Source organism: Betta splendens, chromosome 7 (assembly GCF_900634795.4).
Source record: "Betta splendens chromosome 7, fBetSpl5.4, whole genome shotgun sequence".
NCBI lineage: Eukaryota > Metazoa > Chordata > Actinopteri > Anabantiformes > Osphronemidae > Betta > Betta splendens.
Genome location: NC_040887.2, coordinates 15,845,808 through 15,868,663, shown reverse-complemented (window position 1 = coordinate 15,868,663; position 22,856 = coordinate 15,845,808). Strand labels below are relative to the sequence as shown.

The 22,856-nt window shown below is 45.7% G+C and overlaps 3 protein-coding genes across 4 annotated transcripts; 2 read left to right on the top strand and 1 right to left on the bottom strand.

Moving 5' to 3' along the window:
• Positions 1 to 472: 472 nt before the first annotated feature.
• LOC114859416 (aquaporin AQPAe.a) lies at positions 473 to 4,999 on the top strand. Of its 2 annotated transcripts, none has more exons than XM_029157533.3 (6): positions 473 to 961; positions 1,256 to 1,447; positions 1,693 to 1,854; positions 1,955 to 2,119; positions 2,695 to 2,775; positions 3,493 to 4,999. In XM_029157533.3, exons 1-6 carry the CDS (start codon positions 947 to 949, stop codon positions 3,706 to 3,708), a joined length of 831 nt encoding a protein of 276 aa, XP_029013366.1. In that variant the 5' UTR covers positions 473 to 946; the 3' UTR covers positions 3,709 to 4,999. The 2 variants fall into 2 exon arrangements, with proteins under 2 accessions (XP_029013366.1, XP_029013365.1); XM_029157532.3 differs by having other exon boundaries at positions 483 to 961; positions 1,253 to 1,447.
• Positions 5,000 to 6,540: 1,541 nt separating this feature from the next.
• On the top strand, positions 6,541 to 9,042 carry mipb (major intrinsic protein of lens fiber b). The gene is made up of 4 exons (XM_029156452.3): positions 6,541 to 7,303; positions 7,435 to 7,599; positions 7,677 to 7,757; positions 7,840 to 9,042. The coding sequence occupies exons 1-4, from the start codon at positions 6,944 to 6,946 to the stop codon at positions 8,023 to 8,025; spliced, it is 792 nt and encodes a 263-aa protein (XP_029012285.1). The 5' UTR covers positions 6,541 to 6,943; the 3' UTR covers positions 8,026 to 9,042.
• A 2,171-nt stretch (positions 9,043 to 11,213) lies between these two features.
• rbm38 (RNA binding motif protein 38) lies at positions 11,214 to 22,789 on the bottom strand. The gene is made up of 4 exons (XM_029155631.3): positions 22,144 to 22,789; positions 20,712 to 20,835; positions 19,291 to 19,345; positions 11,214 to 11,781 (listed from the first exon to the last, which is right to left on the bottom strand). Exons 1-4 carry the CDS (start codon positions 22,363 to 22,365, stop codon positions 11,412 to 11,414), a joined length of 771 nt encoding a protein of 256 aa, XP_029011464.1. The 5' UTR covers positions 22,366 to 22,789; the 3' UTR covers positions 11,214 to 11,411.
• Between the last annotated feature and the right edge of the window lie 67 nt (positions 22,790 to 22,856).

Sequence of the window (22,856 nt, the reverse complement as noted above, 5' to 3'; positions counted from 1 at the left end):
GGTAATCCACAGTATGATGGGGCCACCATTAACCCGCTGCACCCCAACCAACCAACCAGTTCATTCTGGACTCAGATTGCCAGAAAAAGGCCAGTGGTGCCATTACATCCACTGCCTCCATGCTGCGTTGCATACAAGAAATGAAACAAACAAAGCATTTTTGTACAAGCAACAGCTCAGTTGTTGACATTTCCAGATGTAAAGTTTATGTCCAGTTTTGAGTTAAATTGAGGAATTCTGTACCTTCTGCTAAATGCCCTGTGCTCGTGTAAAATCAAAGAGTGAAAAGGAAAAGCATGCACAAAACAGCAGCATCACAATAGCCTCTATGGCAACAGCATCATCAAAGAGTTTGTCCCCATGGTGATCAGAGCGGCACATCATTACTAGGTTGTAGGGTAAAAAAGGAGAGTGGCAGGACATCATATTTAAAGTCTTTTGGTATTATCAACAGAGAGAGTGCTGTTTTGGAAATGCTCCTTGTTTCTCTTCTACACCAGGAGGAAGAAATATGTCTATCTTATGTTTATGTGGCACTGAAATACAATGAATGAGTGGTTAGATATATTCATGAAGTAGATGTGCTCACACCAATGAGGCTGGATGAAAGACAAGGGAAATGTAACCAGTTTTGTGTTAATATGAACTGGACCTGCGCAAAGGTTAACTGTGCCATGCATTGAATAGCATGAAAAATCATGTTTAAAATTCTTGTATTGAGTAATGTTTGTGCGCACACAAGGTCTGGGGTTCAGGATGAGGAGAGAGAGAGAGGATAAGGGAGGAGGCTGCTCACATCAAAGGCTCTACAAGTTAATGAGGGACCTAGCAGAGAGTCTGGAGCAGCTCCACACCCACATACACAAACTGAGAAACAGCAAAAAAACAACAGCACCAGAAAGCAACAAAGAAAAAAACACAGGACAACATTCTCGCTGAGTTTGAGATGATGTGGCGTGAGGTAAGCATGTTAATCTGCTGCACCACTGTTCAATCTGTCGTGGCTTTCATTTGTGTGAATCACATTAAGAAATCGCTCTAAACAGAAATCATTTGAGTTTTAACAACATTGCTTCCACCAATGGGTGTTTGTGTATTTGTAGTTTTTATGACTTTACACCTTTCGGGCAAAAGCATGTTTTTGGATCAAATGATTATGCATTGTTGCATTTGTGGTGAGTTTTGAGGAAGATCACCATTGGTTTTGGGCTAAACGTGTTCTTTTCAACCCCCCTCCCCCCCCGGTCCCGAGGAGCTACGCAGTCGGCAGTTTTGGCGCGCCATGCTGGCGGAGCTGCTGGGCACCCTGGTGTTGGTGAGCGCCGTGCTGGGAGCCTGTGTGCCAGGCCACGGGGAGGTCACGGGGGGACCCTTGTACCCCGCGGTGGCCGTGGGTGTGGTAGTTGTTGCAATGGCACACTGTTTTGGGGACGTGAGCGGGGCACAGGTGAACATCTCTTCATTCTCTTTAAATTCATTGAAAAAAGTATTTTCTGTGTAATCATTTACCAACAACACAGTGTAAAAAATAAGATATATAGTATTATAATAGTAATATTTGTAAAAGTAATATTCTTGCCCAATTAGTCATATGATAAATATATATGAAAGGCAGGATTCCCACCATAGCAAAGTAGCAGTGACTAAAGATACTTGGAGTGTTAAGTAAAGTGTAAAGTGCTCTCTGCTCAGATGAACCCTGCTGTGACTCTGTCTCTGTTGGCCACGCGGAGGCTGGACGTTCTCAGGGCGCTGGTTTATGTGGCTGCACAGTGTCTGGGGGCCTCTCTGGGGGCCGGGGCCCTCTACTTGGCCCTGCCAGTGAAGGCTACTGCAGATTACTTCGTTAACAGGGTCAGTCCCCGACACGTTGCTGCATCACATCATCACTGGGTGTTCCTGTCGTCCTCGCGCTCTTCTTCCTCTCCTTCTGCCAATTATTTGTGTCCCTCAGGTCCCCTTAGAGTTGAATGCGGCCCAGGCTCTGGGGGTAGAGATGTTGTGCACCTTTCAGTTGGTCTTAACCGTGTTCTCAGTGGAGGAGCAACGACGCAGGGAGAGTCCAGAACCAGGGAACTTGGCCATCGGATTAGCTCACACCGCTGGAGTGCTAATAGGGGTAAGATGAGTTATGTTTGTTGATTTGTGCCCATGTGCCACCTTCACGTTTGCATCACATTCACTCATTATAAAAAACATCTAAGACACCCACACCGGGAACATTAATGTGAAGACATGATTGGATTTCCGGTGAAATGTTGAACATAGGATTACACTAATTGTAAATTTGAATCCTTTAATCTTTCCAACTAAATTAAAACTAAATGTGAATATGTATTTATTTTTTTACAGTAAATAATCTCATTGTTTGTTTGTTTGTTTAGAGTTTGGTCATTTGGTTCTTGCCAGGATTCTGTACAGACTTTGACTCTTTTATATTTTTTTCTTCTAAATACTAATTTCTAATTTCTTAGAATTATTATGTCATTATTATTATTGTGCTATTTCTTCTGTATATATGTCTATATGTCTCTGAGCTGTTGCAACATGGTAATTTCCCCATCACGGAACAAATATAGGTAATAAAGAAAAAAGGTATTCTATACTATTCTATTAAATGACTGATGTGTTTGCTTCTTGTTTGTTACTTCTACATCTGAGGACTAGCACTTGTTTCTAATGTGTTGTTTTCAGGCCAGGTTTTCTGGTGCAAGTATGAATCCCGCACGCTCCTTGGGTCCAGCCATCGTCACTGGCTTCTGGGAAAATCACTGGGTGAGAGAAAGCTACGGTACCTGACACACACGCTGCCCACTTCAAGATACACAACAATAATAAGCTAAACAATAGCATGATTTCATTAATAAATGGATGATTGAACATAAGATGATAAAGCAATATTTATAAATGTGTCAGCATCTCTATGGAGCCCAAGCCACATTCATTCTGATGGAATGAAAACTTGATAGTAAACAGTATTTACATAGCAAACAACCCAAAACATAAATTAAGTTTCATCAGCTCCTCACTGTGACTGTATTGTATCGTAATGCAATGTTTGCAAACAGCATCGAGGTCATAGTAGTCTGATTCAGACCATGAAGCCAAAATAGTTAATAGTGTGGTGTGAAGACTCATAAATACGTGCACTGACTAACACGGCCGTGAAACAAACACATAACCAGGGTAACAATGTGGTTGCTATGAGGTGCACACAACACACGCAGTGTAATTCCAGCAGCCTGGGGAGAATGAAGGAGTTCAGATCAGGATACAGCTGTGCAGAGAATAATGGAAGAATCAGTTTATTATTATGATTTTCTTTCTTGCATTTATTTGTTGAATTAATAAAAAAACATAACCACACTTTCGACCCTACTTTGATGTTGAAATGTGTCTTCTACTGATAATATTATTATCACAGGCAGTCTTGGCCTTCCCAAAAAAGTGCAAGCATTTATCTCATTATAGTTTGGGTTTCCCCACCTGCAGCTTTACTGGATCGGACCGGTGCTTGGTGCCGTTCTAGCTGGAGTGTCCCATGAGTTCTTCTTCGCACGCAGTGCCTCTCGCCAGAAGCTGGTGGCCTGTCTGACCTGCAAGGATATTGAGATTGTGGAGACGGCCAGTATGACAGGGTCCTCGCTGTCCACCGTCACACAGAATGCCCTGAGAGCCAAACAGGCCAACAAACAGGAAAACAACTGAGGCAAAAAGCACATGAAAGCATAACAGCGAGGAGTTGAATATATATAAGCAAAATCTACAAACTGGAAAGTAATTAATGTTTAATTTGACAAAATTTCAGCCCTCTGAATAATTATTGAGTCAATTATAATAAATTATGAAGGTTAACTGCAGCCATTAGAAATACTCTGTGGAGTGAAAAGTATTTATGAGGTTTCTCTAAAACAGCCAAAGTGCAGTTCAAGAGAGAAACTGGAACCAAAAGGTGTTGTTCTTCAGTGTTATTTTTCCTGTTTCCCTTTATGACAAGTCAAAAAGTGTGTCTTTCTCCTCCTCCCGTGTGATTGAGTACAAGCTTTCTGTTCTACGAACCATAGCAAAGGGAACAAAGTGAATGTTATTGATGGTTCTGATGAGGATTATAATGTCTGGAAACTAATATCACACATATTTTAATATATAGCTCTGAGCAGAGACTTTAACAGCTCTGAATATGTGTGTGCTTCTTGCTTATGAATTCAACTTTGGTTTGGAGAAAGGAATGAAATATTTCCACCTTGGCCTCGTGTGGCCTCATGAAATATTTCTGTCCTACATCCTCAAAGCACAGTGAATGTGACACACATGACGCAGAGAGTTACTGTCAAGCCACAGTCCATCCAGTCTTTCAGTGTCATTCCATTAAAGTGATTTCAGCACGTCCTGCAGCAGCATCAGTTTCTGGATGTGAACTGTGAGCGTTATCGTTGCCTGTCATTAGTGTCGCCGTTGTGAGATTCATCATTATTACTTTAACATTTGCACATCATTGGACAAAATAATGAGGCTCATTGAGTATCTGCTGCAAAACACGCCTATGTTGAGCGTTTTAGGGTCCATGCTGTGGTAACCACTGCTTTGAAATGCTGAAGAGACGCTCGCTCTGGGCTGCGCTTCAGTTACGCTCTCAATCAGCCCAACACCGCTCTCATGCCTGCTCCTGTTCGTGACCGTCTCTTCTCAGAGGGCTCCTATTCATACTCAAATTAACCTCCATACCTGTGTAATGGTTCCACAGAAAGAGCGCCCACAGTGGAAACAGGCTTTGTAATGTGAAATGGATCCAACAAGCGTGTGTGGGTGCAGCACAGACAATTAGATCCTTTTTCTACATAAAACCTTTGTTCAAACCTGCATGTTTTATATATGTTGCCATGTTTGTAAAAAATGTAGTGTATTTAGCTATATATTACATTTAAATGTATACACTGACTGTATAATGCACTTTATTATCTGACACATTTCAAATAAAACCTTGCTAGTCATCAATTTAGATGTGTATTTGGCCATTTGTTAACATCTAGTTAGATTCTGTTTAAACAATGTACCTCATTTACATTTTAAGACCCACATATTCAGTTAGAAAGTTAATCTACAAGTACTAGACCACACACACACACACACACACACACACACACACACACAGACACACAGACACAGACACACACACACACACACACACACACACACACACACACACACACACACACACACACACACACACACACACACACACCCCGTAATGATCGTAATGATCCTGTTGTGTCACCGACAGTGGGAATGAATAGCAGTGCCACCAGCTTTTTGCATTGTGTGTGCTTTTCTCCAACATGTATAAAAGGGAGTTAAAACAACCAGCTCAGCAATCTGCATTCATCAACACAACACACACCCCGAGCCCCTCGACTGTGATGCCTCTTGACTGGTCAGCGCTATACCCAGTGGTGTTCTGTAACCCCACTGTCCCACCAATCCCTGTAGCACGACCATGTCTCACCTACCCTCGGCTCGTGCCCACAGGGAACATTCAGGGCTCTGGTACATCGTCCTGTGGCGCACACACAGATAAACACGCACACTTTGCCAGGCACCTTGTAGAAGCCCCTGTCACAACAGATACTGTACACCTTAGGCCCGATAATCCACTGAGATATGAAAATATTTGTTTTTTTTTTCACTTTTCCACTTTTCCGAGTTTCCGCATTGTTATTTTCATGAGCCAGATCCCTCAACTCCTCACGGTGCCACCATTTGGCACCGTCTGTGCAGCCATGCCAGTGAAAGCACTGAGGTCTGAGGTGTGTCAAGTTTAAGTTGAAGTGTTTCCAAGCCCAGGCCTCAACAGTGACCTCTACAATTAGAACGAGCATTTCTATTACAACTCCTAAAACTGCAGTCCACAGAAGAAACCTGACAAACGTTACCGTCTGTTGTAGCCGTAAGCACTGCATGTTCTCCACCAACTGTTGTTTCTCTGACTTAGTTTAATATGTATTTTTGTCTTGGCAGACAATAGTTTCACTGGGTCAGGCATTTCTATGCGCGGGTCAATTTGGCGCTGTTAGCTTTAGGCACTTCCGTCTGGGGCCCCATCTGTATTATCTGCATTTGTGTAGGAGTCTGTGTTTTGTTCATGTCTTGTGCAGTCATGTGTGTTTTGTTGTCCATCAGCATTTGTGTCCACTGAAATGACAGTTATAATATGTCAACAGCTGACATACTCCTGGAAGGAAAGACTCCCCCCTCAGCACCAGCTGCACGGTGAGCTCCATGCTGTCCCTGAGCTCCCTGAGCATAAGACAGGTGCCTTATTCTCTCTACCTTCCACTGCAACTCTTTCATGGAGTTCTACTCTGCTTTGCATTCTTTTCAAATATTTCAAAATTTCTGTTGACCTAGGTTTGTTACAGTGGGCAACAGAAGGGTTAAGTTTGTTTGATTTAGGATGCCCCCCCCGCCCTGGGTGAGAATGGGGATTATGGCGTCACCTGGGGCCCCTCGGGGTGTATTATAAAGCCTCTGTCTGGCCCCCTACCCTCCGTCAGAGAGGCTAAAAGGTTCAGCAGACACTCTGTCTTTCCCTGTCTCTACTAGAAAAACCCCCTTAGCATTGATGCCCACCTCCTCCTGACAACTCATCCTCCACCCACACTCCTACACCATCTCACACCTATGTCTTTGCAACAGGTGGACAGAGGTGGCAAACAAAAGCTGCTAGGTTGACTTCATCAGCCTACTTCATGAATGGTAAACATCCATTGAGTGGATCGATCTGAAGACATTTTCAATCCTGTTTTGTGTTTTTGTTTTTGGTCGGCTGAGTTCGCTGACTGCAAAAGGGACGTCCCCCGTTGGCATTTGAAGCGGACAGACAAGGCACACGTCTACCCGATCCACAGATCTTCTACTGGTGGAAAGCCTCAACAGAACAGTCACCATGTGGGAGTTCCGGTCCATGAATTTTTGGCGAGCGGTCTTCGCAGAGTTCTTTGGTACCATGTTCTTTGTCTTTTTCGGCATGGGCGCCGCCCTGCGCTGGACCACTGGGCCTCACCATGTCCTTCACGTGGCTCTGTGCTTCGGGCTGGCAGCTGCCACTCTCATCCAGTCCATTGGTCACATCAGCGGCGGCCACATCAACCCTGCCGTCACCTTCGCCTACCTAGTTGGCTCACAGATGTCTCTATTCCGTGCTGTTTTCTATATGGTTGCCCAGTGCCTAGGCGCAGTAGCTGGGGCTGCTGTTCTGTACGGGGTCACACCCACCAACATGAGAGGCAACATGGCTCTAAACACAGTAAGTGCCAAATACGGATTTACACTGTAAGCGTAGCTGGTTTAGAAATGTCGAGTTTTAGCTTTAAAGTTCGGTGACTCAGGCTTCAGACCTTCAGGCCTTCTTACGAAAGCGTTGTTCAATCCCTGCAGCTGCAGCCTGGCATGAGCCTGGGAATGGCCACCACTGTGGAGGTCTTCCTCACCATGCAGCTTGTGGTGTGCATTTTCGCTGTGACCGATGAGAGGAGAAACGGACGCCTCGGATCCGCCGCCCTCTCCATTGGCTTCTCCGTCACCATCGGACACCTCATGGGGGTGAGAGTCATAAAAATGCAATCGCAGACGCACCCAGAGCAGAATGCATGATATATAACAAATGCTTTGTGTTTTAGATGTATTATACAGGTGCTGGAATGAACCCTGCTCGATCCTTTGCTCCTGCTGTGCTATTCAGGAACTTCATAAACCACTGGGTAAGCGCTAAATGACAATGATGTGATCCAGCTGGTATCATACTTGACATAACTGGTTAAAGCTAATTTCTGTTGCCGGCAGGTGTACTGGGTTGGCCCCATGATAGGCGGTGCTATGGGTGCCCTTCTATACGATTTCATGCTGTTCCCACGCATGAGGGGTCTGTCTGAGCGCCTGGCCACACTGAAGGGTAGTCGACCCCCCCAGAGCGAGACCCAGCAGGAGACTAGAGGGGAGCCCATCGAGCTGAAGACACAAGCTCTATAAACCTGCCCCTGCCCTATGCTCACGACGGGGCCAAGTGCAGAGGGACAAGGCCCTGAGCGATGCCAGCCCCACCTCCACTGCCCCCTCCCATTATGTCTCAACACACTATCGGACAAAACTAACCCACATACCCACATCTAAACTAACAGCTGATGAGACTTACACATTGCCACTGTACGCACCGATTTGCATATAGTCTTACGACCTTTAACCTCAACACACAAGACTCCGCTAACCCCCCCTAGTCCTCACTCTATTTCCTGAACTGGACACTTTGCTCTTAAGAACAGGGGCTAAAACTTGGACCAGCAGCCACCTGGTCGTCGTCCTCCTCCTCCTGGTTTCAGTTTTCATCTGAAAAAGAAGTGTTGAAACCCTGAAACTTGCTAGGTGACTGGTGGAAGGATGGAGGCATTATGGGCAGAGTGAGCATGAGGTGGGGATGTGGATAAGGAAGGGGAAAAGGCCTGGGGTAGGTGTGGGTAGACTGGAGGGGTTTGACATTTGGGGTTAGGGTAGAGAGGGTGGCACTCTGGGTTTGAAGGCATTTCAGGTTGGGCTAAATCTATTAAAATGGGCATGCTTTTCATTATTCATCTGATTTTATCTCCATTTTGGATTTTTCAGGTTCATTTTCTTTTGTGCAGTTTACACACAGGACGTGGATGTATGATACCTTTAGATTTTACCAGGGTTTCACTATTTTCAATAACTACATTTTATCTGTGAGTTTGTGCTCGTGTGTGCGTGGATAACTCTGCAGTATGTGTGCGTGTGTGTGTGTGTGTGTGTGTGTGTGTGTGTGTGTGTGTGTGTGTGTGTGTGTGTGTGTGTGTGTGTGTGTGTGTGTGTGTGTGAGTGCACGGGAGTGAGTGCGTGCATGTGTATGAACTTGACTGTACAGTATATGTGTGTAGGCGTGAGGTTGCAGACACAGAACTTTTAACTTTGTTTTATTCTCATTACCACGCTTCCGTTTCGTACCATTAACTGTGTTTATTTTGTCACAAGTTTCTAAGACATTATCATATTTTCTCCCCTCATTGTGGTGTTTGCTATATTATTCATTTTTACATAAATCATCTGCTTTTATGTTCTGAACCAGCGTAATCCAAAGGAAATGTTGTATCCCGGACAGTAGGTCACTGCACTCTGCAGATTGGCTGCAGCTCAGCTGACGAGTCTCCTTTTATTATTTGATCTTTACTGGGAGCACAAGGTGTTTCAATAAATTATAATAAAAATAAGCTGTGACAATGTTTGGGGGTCTGTTCATTTTAATGTAGTCTTTGGGATGCAATACATAATATTGGCCAGAAGATGGCGAATATAGCACATGAAACACATCAGAATTATTTATGTATCATAGAAAGCAATAGTTTTCACTTGCTTTAAGGAAAGCAATGTGATCATTGCTTACCTTAGTTTCAGACACAAAGGAAATATAGTGAGTGGACGGCTTGGTTAGGAGAGACAGTATTCTTATCTCCCAGAAACTATTGCTTACGTTTGATAAGAAGCATTAGTCAAAAGTAATTTATCTTTTGGTCTCTGCTGTTCCAATGCATCATGAATGATAAACTTCTGATGATTTCACCTCCAGCACTGAAATGTTTTTTTTAAAGACATGTCTGGTTCACATTTTACAGTCCAGTTCTGGATTGAAAACCAACACTGAACTGATGTATTGTCTTTCTTTTTAAATTTTCACAAAAAATATTTCACGCCACAGACCTGTATAGTTCGTTTCATACTGTCATGCTGGGTCACCACTATCACGATGAACTTGGGTCCTATGTAGTTTATGTCCATTAGATCAAAAATACACCAAAAAGAAAACAAGATGTGTATCAATCCGCAGCTGAAAATAGTCCCTAAAAAGCTACCTGCTCTCATTTGAGAAAGGTTTTCTATAAACTGCAGTCCCCAGGTGATTTAGGAAAATTTCATGTTTCATTTTGTGACACAGAAAAAATATAGAATATCATAACGTTATGCTGTAGGTTTTATAGCATGCTGAAAAGAAATATGCATAGAATTATCTCATTCTATGCATCTTTCTTAGAAACCTAGACTAGAAACCCCAATCTAGAGTAAATCTGATGAACGCTTCTCATCATATTGTTCATATCATCATATCTCTGCAAATTCAGCATTGGGTTAACATTAGCTTCTAATGTAACAGCTGTGTCTCCTAGATATGACCAATAATTACCATAATCAGATCAAACTCAGAAAACAAAGGCATTCTTCGTTTGGAAATGTTGACTTTATTTTGTATATTTGTGTTAAATGTGATGTATGGCTTAGTTTATGATTACTAAGGTGGTGCCACGGCACCAAGAGAGTCCAGCACCATAGCTGAGACCTCTGTCTGTCTTTTTAGCAGGGGAATAAAACAAAGAAACAGCTCTGACCAGTATAATGGTCTGGAGAGAAGCTTGGTCCTGACACTGATGTGTACTGCATTGTTCTGACGCGCTCTCATTTACACATACACAAACAATTACACTCACACATTCAGCAACGACACAATTTCTTGATATGTACTGGCAGACATGACATTTCAGTATCATTGAACTACAACTCTTGACTCACTTTAAAGTTTACAGGTCAAACGTAGCCTAAGAAGTGGGTGCAAGAACTGCATGTGATTACTACTGTATATTAAGTGTTAAAGTCATTCTTTCAGCAATGTTCAATACACCAGTGTTGCCTACCTTATTCATGTCCATTCCTTCTCATCATAATTGCATATTTTGTTTAAGTGTGATTATCATCATGTAATAACCTACCGATGGCAGATTCAAGCAACTACTGTAAATAGAGTTACACAAACACGAGTGACGAACCACAAACTGAGTCAGACATCAAGAGAACGCTCTCTAAGGCTGTAGGCAGAAAGGTAACTTTGATGAAGAGGTAATCAGAACCTGTGTTTCTGAAGGAGGAACTGGCTCGCAGCTTGGCAAATATCCAGCATTCAGCTCCGTGCCTTTGGAGAAACTGCAGCCGTAGCACCATGCCAAATAGACATATTACTTCTTATGTTTACTCATGTGCTCTGCAGCAGTCAGGCCGCCCCCGGCCTCTGCACTGAGGGGTCAGCAGTAAGACAGAAACGTCCACAACTTCACCAGTCATCTTGTTGCAACCTTCACTTCTCCCACGTATGAAAAACATTCAGATCGTATGCTGAGGACAATTTTAATAAAACATTAATTACAACAATAATATAGAAAAAAACAGGAAAGAGAGTGTTTTTCAAAAGCCCTTTTGAATACATAACACTCTCTTCCTGGTTATCCAGTCACATCCTCATGAACCCACAGGTCAGCAGTCACTGTCAGCAGTCACCATCGCATCGGCAGGCTCCACTCGGCTGCTCACTGCATACGGTCAGGCTGGTGCAAAGGGTAGTGGAGGAACGCCTGCGGGGCGGCGGACACGGCGGCGAGTGCGGCCAGCGGGGGGTGGATGACGGCCGGGGGGGTCGGGGGCGCCGTGAGGGGCGCCGTGAGGGCCGCCAGCGGCGTAGCAGGGGGGAAGCCGTAGCCCAGGTACCCAGCAGAGGGCGACGGCGAGGGGGTGTAGGGGTACTGCTCCAGTCCTGTGGGCGCGTACGGGCTGTAGGCAGAGTTGTAGTCCAGGTACGGGGAGGCCAGCGCCGCCGCTGCCCCCGCAGGGCTGAGCTGGGACTGCAGCACCAGGCTCGGCTGGAGGAACGCCTGGGGGTAGACGTACTGCTGGGAGAGCCTGGACACAGAGGAACAAGGGTTAGGAGCAGAGCGTGACCCGAAAACCGAAAACGCTGGTGTTCAGAACGGCAACCAAATGCACGTGATTGTTTAATGAAGCTTGAGGGGTTGTTTGTGTGGCCAACGTCCCAAAAGTCGGACAGATTCACTGTGATGCCATGTATGAACAGAGACACTAAGAGTATATTACATCAGCAAATAAGCAAAATTAGATGTCGATTCGGTGGCTGCACATAGATCTGATCTGATTTCGGAGTCATTTACACTGTCTGCAGCCACGCGCGCTTGTTAGCGGCAAACAGGCGTCAATCAACCAGTCCCCGCCCACCACATTAATAGCTAGATGTAACACTGAGACTCACATCTGTGTGTTCAGAGCTGCCACTCGCTGTATCTGTGTCGAATTTGCTCTTATTATAAGGTGTGAGTGGTAAACACAGTCAATGTGGAACAGCAACAAACAGTCCAACGGTTTCTTCAGTGGCTGCTTCCTTTTCCTAACGCGCTCATATTTTGAAACCACAGTCAAAGGCAGCTTCTTTTTCTTTAGGAGCAATTAGCTCCACTGTTGCTGTTGCCTTAAATAGACCGTTCCCCTGTGTTTAAGCTTAATTAGCACACTGCCCGAGAAATATTCACAAAGCAATTAGAAATAGACTGTATCACCCGGTATATGGCCAGCAAAGTAACAGGAGATTGCTTGTAATCACAATAGGTTGTGCTTTAAAAGCAAACAAAGCCGAGCCTCAGCATGGAGAGTAGTGGACGCTTCATACACACAAACAGGCTGCCACAACCGATGCAGTGTGTGAGCTTGTTGGTACTCCGAGCCCGGGCAATAATGAGAGGGAGAAAGGCGCTCCTCTGTCCTCCTGTATTGAGTCATGCCCTTGCCTGAGGCTGCCTACTTAACCAGAACTGCCTCAGTTACATCTGGCAATAGCAGCAGTGATCATATCAGGAGAACTAGGTTATACCGCTGTGCTCAAACAAACACAACAGGACACGACAGTGTTTAATACTAGCCCCGCCACGATCAGGGCCTAGAGTCAGGGCCATTAACCCGACAGTAACCTTGCGACAGGAGCCCGAACAGGTGATCGGAGCGGCGAGAGGCGGCTTCCTGCTGCTGCTTAGCCGTAAACAGAGCGCGAGCAGGGATCAGGTGTGCTGCCACAACAAACACGGTGTAGGAGCCCACACCCACTCCGCTGTATACACAACACACAGGCACACATGCTAGTTTAAACGGTGTCATACTGAGGAGACACTAATTAATTCTGTTCAAATTCACTTCACTGACTTAATAGTTTCAAAAAAGCTTGAATAAACTCAATTGTATTTCTGGGGAAGAGTTCATGGAAAAACCCAAACCACAATGTTGTTTTTACACTTTAGTGTCTATACAAGTCAATGGGAACTTCATTAAAAGTGATGAGGTCAACACCCGCGTGTGGAGCTCATTCTCATTTGTTGCAGTAGTAGTGAAGGCATCACCAGAGTGATGCAGCTTCACACTCACAGTTATGACGCAGTTGTGAAGGGTGTCATATAATCTGCTAGCTTCTCTTTTTTAAAAAGGGAAGCTCGTTGAATTTATACCTGACTGCATCTGGGTTTGGAGAACTTAGCTGAACCTTGTTCCTTCTCCGAGTTTGGGCCCAGTAAAACATATTGAGTTAGTATGAAATGAAATTCTGCACTGTCATTATTATTATTATCCAGTTCATCAATAATAAAAAATAAACAAATAAATGAAGTCAAAGCAAAGTATAAAACAGCATAAAAGGTGACTTGTTTCAGCTTTATCGCATCAGGGGCACAGCTAATGATTCGCATGGTTGATTTGGCAAGTTTTTATGCCACATGCCCTTCCTAATGCATAAATTACATTTAATTTACAATGCTGCGTGATGAAGTGAGAAAAAACTGTTAATATTTTGTGTAAAGAATCAGATCAGATCCCTTTCCAACTTCCTTTTCCTACTTTTTCCCACCACTGTAAATCACAGAGGACCAGTCAGGTGCCCTGAAAAAGTCAAACTTGCAGAATGATGACATAAAGCGACGCGTGAGGTCAATACAAAGTTAAAAGTAATAATGCCTCCTCCCCACTCCGTGCACCACATCTCCTCCCGCTCACTCCAGCAGTCTCTCAGAGCAGAAGTGCAGTGTCATTCCCACGGCTGTGTGCCGTTGCCTGCACGCACGCGACTGACTGATCCAATGTGACAGCAGCATCGTACGAGACAGAGCTGAGCCTCGCCTTCCTCCTTCTCGTGCTCGGCGTCGTTGCTGGCTGTCAACACATTTATATCTATATCTACATCACACACACACACACACACACACACACACACACACACACACACACACACACACACACACACACACACACACACACACACAAAGCAAGTGTGTGTGTTTCAGTATGGGTGTGTGTGTGGTGGGGGGGCTGCATAGTGTGGCTAATTGGCACAGCTGCATGGGTATATGTTCACCAACACACCCATGGGAGCATCCTAACCTCGCTGCTCCCTCTGGGGTAACTCCCTCACAAACTGCTTCTCCCAAACAGTGGAATAAGACACTGGATGTAGTGAATGGGGGGCTGGGGTCAGGATATTATGAGAAAAGAGTGACAGGAAGGGAGAGATGCTGAGAGGTGAGAGGTCAGCCATCATACCCCTCATGCCTTGGGAGAGCCACTCTTTTAATAGTTTAGACTGAGGGATGTGAGGAGAGTGAGTCAGGCGGAGGCAAACACACACTCACGAAGACGCACACAGATGACCCGCTGTCCTCTCTCAATAAACACACACACGGCTTGAGGGAGGGTGAGAGACGGAAAGGCCGACATCAGCACTGGACACTCAGATCTCATGACAGTGAGCAACAGATGAATTTCAATTTGATTCATCTGAGCAGGAGTTTCACTATCTGGATTTTTTTGGTTGTTACAACTGCGCAATTCACGCCGTGTGTTCAGAACCAAGCACAATAATGGCAGGAGTGTAAAAATCAGCATCGCACAACAATAAAGGCTGAAAACAAAACACCTATGGGGGGAAAATACATCAAATTGTGCCGTTGTTCAATAGTCGAATGAAACAGGGGCTTTTTGTGCTGTGAAGATGTGTTTTTTTTTTTAAATGAGACTTTTCATGCAACACAAGTGACTCTCCTAATTGGGTCCCAGGCTGAGAGGAACACCCACCTGAGGGACCGGCGTCTGCCTAAAGCCCTGACAGACAGTGAGCACAGACCCAGAGACAGACCGTTCAGACGGAGGAGGAGGAAGGGCGGACAAAGAGGAGTCAGAAAAAATGGAGGATGCGACTCAAAGCGATGGCGCCTGCAGGTGCTGTTCACTGATTCTCTCATGTTTCACTGAGGGTTTTCTTTTTTTTTTTATCAATTTCACATACAAAAACAAGCTCAACAATCGGATAAAATCTCCACTGAACCCAGCCACAACTACACCCCACCACAGGTGTGATGCTACGTCTGCGTCTCCTCCCCCACGACTCTTCAACAGGAAGTCCCCCCCCCCCCCCCCACACACACACACAATGTTTAACAGCCTCACCACACATCCATCTCCTTCCGCTCCTCTCTCTCTCTCTCTCTCTCTCTCTCTCTCTTTCTCGCTCGCTCTCACACAAAAGACTAAGGCAAATAAAAAGAATCTCACTTCTGTCGAGCAGCCACGCCAACGCTGGGTGCTGGAGGAATAACAGCAGGCGGCCATGGGGGATGGACGCCCACCCTCCCTCCAATGTTAACGTCTCTCTCCTCCTCTACCCCAACTCAGCCGTACCTCGGAGCCACATTTGGCATCGGCATGTCCTCTGTCCTCTTAAAACTTAAAGCAAATATGCCGAAGCAGCAGACCGAGCTCTGCTGTGTTTGACTTAGCCTTTGATATTTGCCGTTTATTGTGGGACTGAGTGAGAGGCAACACCACGTGTGAGTGGTGGATTCTGAGCCCCCCTCTCTGGAAACAGAAGCTAATAAAAAACAAACTACTGTAGACAATTCTTATTTACCAAATATACAATTTACTACGTGTTTGTCAAAAATTGCCTCTGTGTATTATGATAGACTGAATGGTCCAGCAGATTGTAATCAGGCTGCTGTCAAACCCCAAACACTGGCCGACTGACAATGATCCCGATTAAATAGTTCTTTCCTATATTTGTTTGCTTTTGTGGCTACGGGGGTTTAATCAGCGTAACTATTTATTTTTCGGGTTATATGTGATGTTTAGTTTTCTAATAAAAACCTAGATTACAGCACCTATGCCGTCTTTATTTGTACATGCTGTTTACATATGTATATTCACAAATATACAGTTGTCTAAAAGCAGGTCAGACTAAAAAGGCACCTCAGCTGTCGTTTTACGAAACCTGGCGTCTATAAAGAAATCTAAATGAAATATTAAAATGGTTGGAATCGAAGCTTTTTTTAGATTGTCCCATAATGACATAAAAACAATCCTTCACTTTGCAGATATGTTTGAAAGCGACTGCAGTCATACTGATCATGTCAGAGAGACACAAGTAGCCTCAGAGAAGAGAGATGTGATCTGGACAGATGCGCCTTTCGCATGCACCAACACTGAAACATGTACAAATGTGCTTTCTTGATCCTTCATTTGAACCTTTCTGCCAGATGCCGTTGAGTTGAAAGAAAGTGCAAATATCAGATCAGGTCAGCTTTTATCACCGACACAGAGAGGACACAGCATTTCTACCAGAGAATCACTCTAATCATAGTACATGTGTTTGATGGTGTGTTTAAGGACGGATACGCCGTGGAAGAAGAAGCGATACCAACATCTGCAGCAGCTCTAACCTCAGTAATACACTACTGCACAGCTGCAGGAGCGCTGTCTTGACTGAATGGAAGACAATTCTCACAACAGGAAACTGTCGCTGTGGCTGCTGTCATTTCTCCTTTTACCAAACAATGATGCTCTGTGGCTCTGCTCTGTCTCACCACGCGCCAACTCTTTAGGGGAGTAGAATGAGAGGTTCCATTTGGAAAACATGGGTGCACTTGAAAGCCATCACACAAAGAATCACTAGCTCATGACATGTGTGACTAGTGTTCACCACTCATTTATCACGCAGACTGAGAAAAAAGTGTGAACTGTAAAGTTCATGTCATGGCCTGATTACTGTGTTTATTCATTAATTGTTATTAATCAAAAACGCCTCCAACAAACTAGAATCTGGCACAAATAGCTCAATGCACGTGTTTCTGCACCAATTAAAAGCTCAGTCTGCGCGTCTGCCTCATGTTAGCTAGTGTGGGTGTGGCAGGTGGTGTTTCCTCTTTACTGTTGCAGCCACCGAGGTGTCGGAGCCGTGATTCCTTCTGCAAGCGCAGATTAAAGGGCGGACTCCCTCTGCCTCCAACGCCCGCCTCACTGCGGGAGACGTTTAATCAAGCCGCCATCGCTCATTCACAGACTCTTCTAGGTCAGCCTCAATTCCCTCATCACTCATTCAGAAATTGAGGACTGCAATATTAATAGAACTCAGAACAGTTGAGGTTTTTAATGGACTTTTCTGTAGCCGCAGGATCAGAACCTGTCATCCTGAAGAAAGTCGATGCGAAGAGACTTTTCACTGAATCACTCGGTGCAGTTTATTCCTTCCACCTGTCAGACTGCATATTCTGTTAACCAGGGACCAACATGTTTTATCAGCAAGAAATCTTATCTAAATATCCAGTTTTTTCATTTTCAGTGACATTTGGGATCTTAACAAACACCCACATGCACATACAACACACAGCTGTGACACTGCTTAACAATATCTTTTTTAAGATCACCTAAGCAACAGTGATACATGGCAAGACTGAGTCAAGCGTGAGTGAGTAGGTAGATTGGAGTCGGCCATGCCCGACTTACACAACAAGAAGCTGCTGGCTTCAACCTGCAGAGTCCCTGCAAATGTCTGGCAATGAATCACCCTCCATGCGTCGGTCAGGAACTGCGTCATAAATGCTTCCTCTTGTGTTCACACTGGAGCTCAGGGCTGCTGGGTGAGCAGGCCCAACATACGAACAACAAACTGGTTGGGGTGAACTGGTAAAGAAACTACCAGTGGCTTTTTTGATGCCCCATGGTCATCCACACAGTCAGAGAAGTCTTTAAATTCTCTGACTGGACCTCATTCTAGTGTTTTTATTTATCATCCTAAAGCCCACTAACACATTCTGACTAATTCTGACACTGATCAATGTATTCGTTGTTATCAGGAGCTCATATTATTGTATTATCTTAAATATTATAATCATTTGATAATAATTAATACTGCAGCAGTACTTTACACACAGTGTAGTAGAACATCGGCATGAAAGCATGACCTCCTGACTCACACTGGCTCCTCTCATATAACTCTGCTCAAGCTCATCCTCTCGAAACCAAGCTATTCTTTTCAACCTCTTTTGAGTTTGAAAAGTCCATTAGTTGTTATTCCACAGTTACACTGTAAAGGTTAGATGTTCTTATAAGTCCTATCCTATACTATCAGCGTTACAGGCAACATTTCGGTTCCATGCACCCATCATATTCACTGATTAGCACAAATGACCTGGAAAGCGCTGCTGCTCTGCCTGGTCTCTTTACTGGCAGCTTTCCACATGCTGAACCACGAGCAAGCCTGCAGAGCCTTAAACACACAGGAGGGAGAGATCCTGCATGCAGACCAATAAGCCTAACCAGTAACCAGTAAGTATCCAAAACTGGAAATGGAGAACGGTTTGGTCCCTTTGTTATCTTTTACTGTACCTCTGCCTGTCAATGAGGGGCACAAACCAGTGCTAATCAATCAGGCTGCTTTATACTTATAAGAGAGCTGACATTTAGTGACATTATTGAGGAAGTACACGTCACTTATCCCACATCCATAACCCCTTAACTAATGCAGATTAGATCCATCTCACGGCCCCGTGTGGAGCACGAACCATCAGGTTATGAACCACTGGGCTAATGCAGCCAGAGATATTATATAGATTGCAGCATATACTGTCAAATCACACAACCCTACAGCAAATCATTAGGGCTCATGTTGATGCAACAGTCTGTTTGCACTAATGTGAACAAAACAGATGAGCGATGATGGCAGCATGTATGTGTGTGTTGGGGGGGAGAGGGGAAGTCTGACTAAACGGCTTGGTGCCTCGATGAAGCCCAAGCCATGCGTAAGTGGATTTCTGAGCTCCGCTCCTCATGTGTTTAATGGACCAGAAAGACCGAGAGACAACAGAAGACGAGTCGGAACACGACGCAGATTTACATCCAGAGTGTGTTCAACGCTCCTCAGCGTTCAACCGGGCATGAACGGTGCCGTGGCAGCGTCTCCAGGTGTCTCCTACCCCTCACTGTGCAGCGGCACCGGCCGCCACCAAGGGCAAGGGCGCTTCAGGATGGTGAAGTGTGGAGAGAGAGAGAGAGAGGAGGAGAGAGAGCCGCGTTGATGCCCCCCGGTCTTACCCGTAGTGCCTCTGAGCCCAGGTAGGATGGACGTGCTGCACTCCAACAGACAGACCTGCAGACAGACAGAGAGAGTGAGTGGAGCGGGCGGCACAAAGGCAAAGCACTCGGCCTGTTGCTCTCACATCTTCATTCTAGAGGGGGACTGTTATTCCGTAAACGCGCAGGCGCTCGGCACATTCACACAAATGACGACGCACTCTGTGGCCCACAAACATCTGTGACCTCGCTGCCTCCAGTTCACCAGGAATCAGCTGAGTCTGAGTGAGAGCGAAGGAGCTGGTCCTCCTCCTCTGACTGTGGCTCTTCATCCCTTCATCTCTTCCTTCCTCTGCTGCTTTTCTGTCCTGTCATGATTACTGCAGCCCTCCTCTGTTTAAACCTACACTATATCTACATGCAAAGAGCCATTCTTTGCCTGGACTGAACGGGGACAGATGCTGCTATTGTCCAGATATGTATTTTGCTCTTTACAGTCCCATCTCTTTTCGCTCTTGCATTTCTTTTCTCTGGCTACTGTCATACGCAATAACAAACTACAGAGAGCTGCCGTCCCCTAAGCTGCGCGCTTAAGGGGAGCTGTGCAGCAGTGCTGGCGCAGGAATAAGGACACAGTCAGTTGTTGTTGGCACCACTGTTTGTCAATCACACCTACGCTGTGGTGTTTCAGCCAGCGAGCTTGAAATGAGGCAGCGAGGGAGAGATGCTGTCTAGGTCAGATGTGGACTCAGTTGTTGGGGGGGGCATGAAAGCACTGGTGGTTAACACTGATAAAGATGCACAGAATAATAACAACAGGGCAACCAAAGATGAGAGTGAATCAAAATGACTGAGTGACGAGAACTGGACCGCTGTTGATGCTGTGAATCTATGAAAACATGTTCTTTATGTAGGTATTTATGTAGCTTCTCCATCTCCATCTTCAATGTGTGTATCTCTACTGTCAACTTTCCATTAAAGGCTAAAAATAAATCTGAAAACAAACAGTCTGTGGTCTCATAATTACTTTTCAAGTCAATATTTTAAACAAATATAACAACAAATATAAGGAATACGAATTCTCAAGCTACTTTCAAAACGTCTTCGTGGACCAGAAGTTTAGACTCAACATTAACCGTAACAAACTCCTTCCAACAAAGAGCCGGATGCAGCTCATTGCGCTCCTCTGTTGTCAAAAAATTATTAAAATCAGGCATCAGCAAAGCAAACGGTTGGACAGTCAACTCAAACTGAACCGCGCTGCTGCTGCTGCTGCTGCTGCTGCTGCGAACGCACACTAGCACAGTCCTCTGCAAATGCAGCATTCGCTCCAGTGTGAGTCAAACTAGCCTGAAATCGAACCGTTCCTTGCATCTTCCCGATGCAGCAGAGCTTGTATGAGTGTGGGAAGCAGACGGGACAGTGTGTGAGGAGAAACCTACTGGTCTGTGAGCTGCGGGGCTTTGCTCCCAGGTACGCCAGGTTCACGTTGGCCTTCCTGCCGTCGATGATGGGGTTTGCATCCTTGCACGCCCGCTCCGCCGCCCCCTTGTCCACCATGGTCACCTGTTGATGAAGTCACAGATATTCAGCCAGCATTATGTAAAAAACCAACATGAACGCTCAGACCAGAGGAGTCGGATCCTGAGGGAGCTGCTGTCCTTGTCTTGCCTCAAAGAATTCAGTCTTTTAACCAAATGCATGGAGAGACACTGACTCCCTGAAAGCATCAGTGTGTTTAAATGCTGTCAGCTGGAGCTGGTGTGGGCTGGTGAGTGGGAGGTGGATTTGTTCTTTTTCCCAGACTGAGCTTCTAAGGATGAAGGTGCTGGAATCCACCTGGAGGGAGTTCGAGTTCAGGAGTGGGCAGATAGTGGCGAGGAGTGGTGTGCAGCTGCATGCAGGCGTCTTCTCCAAGTGGAACAGCGAAAATGAAACTGTGACGCTTGCTTTCGTTTTGCAGCGACTTTTAGGTAAAAAGCATCGGATCGTTGGGGTGCGAGAAGCTGCTTCTATATGACATCAGACAAATAAGGGGAATTCAGGGACGACTTGAGCAATGGCACCAAAGCAGACAGAACTGCTCGACACACCATTGGTTGCACAGCTGATCGGCATTAAACCTTCATTTGCCACGTTCTCTTTCGCACACAGACTGACAGACACTCACACAATACAAACAACCGAAGCCCAACCTGGTGGAGGAGGGGAAGGGCTGAGTGAAACCACTGCAGCCTTATCTTGCAGAACCAACTGACATGTCACACCTCTGTGAGCAAGGACCCCCCCCCCCTCGTCCCCCGTCCTCTCTCTCTCTCTCTCACACACACACACACACACACACACACACACAAGCACGCACAGACGCACACACATCTGTCCACAGCTGCTGCAGCTTATTACCAACCCAAGTGATATGTTTGTGTGTGTGTGTGTGTGTGTGTGTGTGTGTGTGTGTGTGTGTGTGTGTGTGTGTGTGTGTGTGTGTTACTGTGTGTTACTGTGTGTTACTGTGTGGTAGCTGCTGTCTCCTCAGTTGTACTTTTCGGCCGCAGGGATCATTGAAGACAGGCTTATAAAACCAAATAACCGGCTACTCAAGCTATGAGCATGTGACTGTCAACACCAGACACGCCGCACACGCTGTTGCTGGAACAAAGTGGCGGCGTTGCCTTCACGGACCAGACCAAAATACATTGTGGAAATAACCAGTAAAAACAACGAATTATCAAATAAAGTCGATACAAACCTCACTGCAACAGTTTGTCCACGACCTGCTATTAGCCCCGATTATTTAATTCAACCCTACATTAAAACACATTGCGATCCCCCATGTGTTCCGCTTGGCATTTCTTCTACCACATGACAACTTACAAAGCCGTATCCTCTGGATTTTCCCGTCTGTTTGTCCGTGATCACCACCGCCTCGTCGATGTCCCCGAAAGTCTCGAAATATTTCCGAAGTGACGCGTCGTTGGTGTGATACGGCAGCCCGCCGACAAAGATCTTGGTGTAAGTTGTGTCCTTCTCCATGGTGTGGTGCATTATTTCCAACGGAACCCCGACCAACTGACCTAAAAAGAGCGGCGAACTCATGCGGCTCGATCACACGGAAAGAATAACAAAGAAACCCGAGAAGGCAGCGCAGCAACTTTGCGCTCCTTTGTCGCGCACACGCTACAGGAGCGATAACAGGGCGCCCATGACTAAACGCGCAGCCTCCAGATGCGTCGCACGCAGCTCCGGGATGCGTAGCGCTCCTGACAGGTGTCTCGGACCCTTTTGTCTCCCGTCCCTGAGGAAAAAACGCGAAGTCCCTGGGCTTCGGTAGGCGCGTCCTGCCTGCGCTCACTCCGCGTCTGGTCCAATAAACGAGCGGTGCGTCTTTTCCATTGGCGCATCCCGCCTCCCGCTCCACCCTGCGCTGCACAAGCGCGCAGGAAACCCCCACATGGCTTAGCTGCCACAGACAAGGAAACAGACGAATTATTTGAAATCGACATCAGTGAGCTATGAGCCATTGGTTAATGTTGTGTCCACACAGGGAGGCAGAGAAGGTCGCTGATGAAAGGGGGAACTGACGTTAC

Bases quoted from the DNA above. Each gene is read 5' to 3' on its own strand.
- LOC114859416 (XM_029157532.3), top strand. The intron at 2,120-2,694 runs GTAAGATGAGTT...TGTTGTTTTCAG, and splicing joins CCGCTGGAGTGCTAATAGGG to GCCAGGTTTTCTGGTGCAAG. The intron at 2,776-3,492 runs GTGAGAGAAAGC...CCCCACCTGCAG, and splicing joins GCTTCTGGGAAAATCACTGG to CTTTACTGGATCGGACCGGT.
- rbm38 (XM_029155631.3), bottom strand. From the start codon at position 22,365: ATGAGTTCGCCGCTCTTTTTAGGTCAGTTGGTCGGGGTTCCGTTGGAA. The intron at 19,346-20,711 runs GTAGGTTTCTCC...GTCTGTCTGCAG, and splicing joins GCCCCGCAGCTCACAGACCA to GTCTGTCTGTTGGAGTGCAG. The intron at 11,782-19,290 runs GTAAGACCGGGG...CTCTGTGTCCAG, and splicing joins TGGGCTCAGAGGCACTACGG to GCTCTCCCAGCAGTACGTCT.
- mipb (XM_029156452.3), top strand. From the start codon at position 6,944: ATGTGGGAGTTCCGGTCCATGAATTTTTGGCGAGCGGTCTTCGCAGAG. The intron at 7,304-7,434 runs GTAAGTGCCAAA...CAATCCCTGCAG, and splicing joins GCAACATGGCTCTAAACACA to CTGCAGCCTGGCATGAGCCT. The intron at 7,758-7,839 runs GTAAGCGCTAAA...TGTTGCCGGCAG, and splicing joins GGAACTTCATAAACCACTGG to GTGTACTGGGTTGGCCCCAT.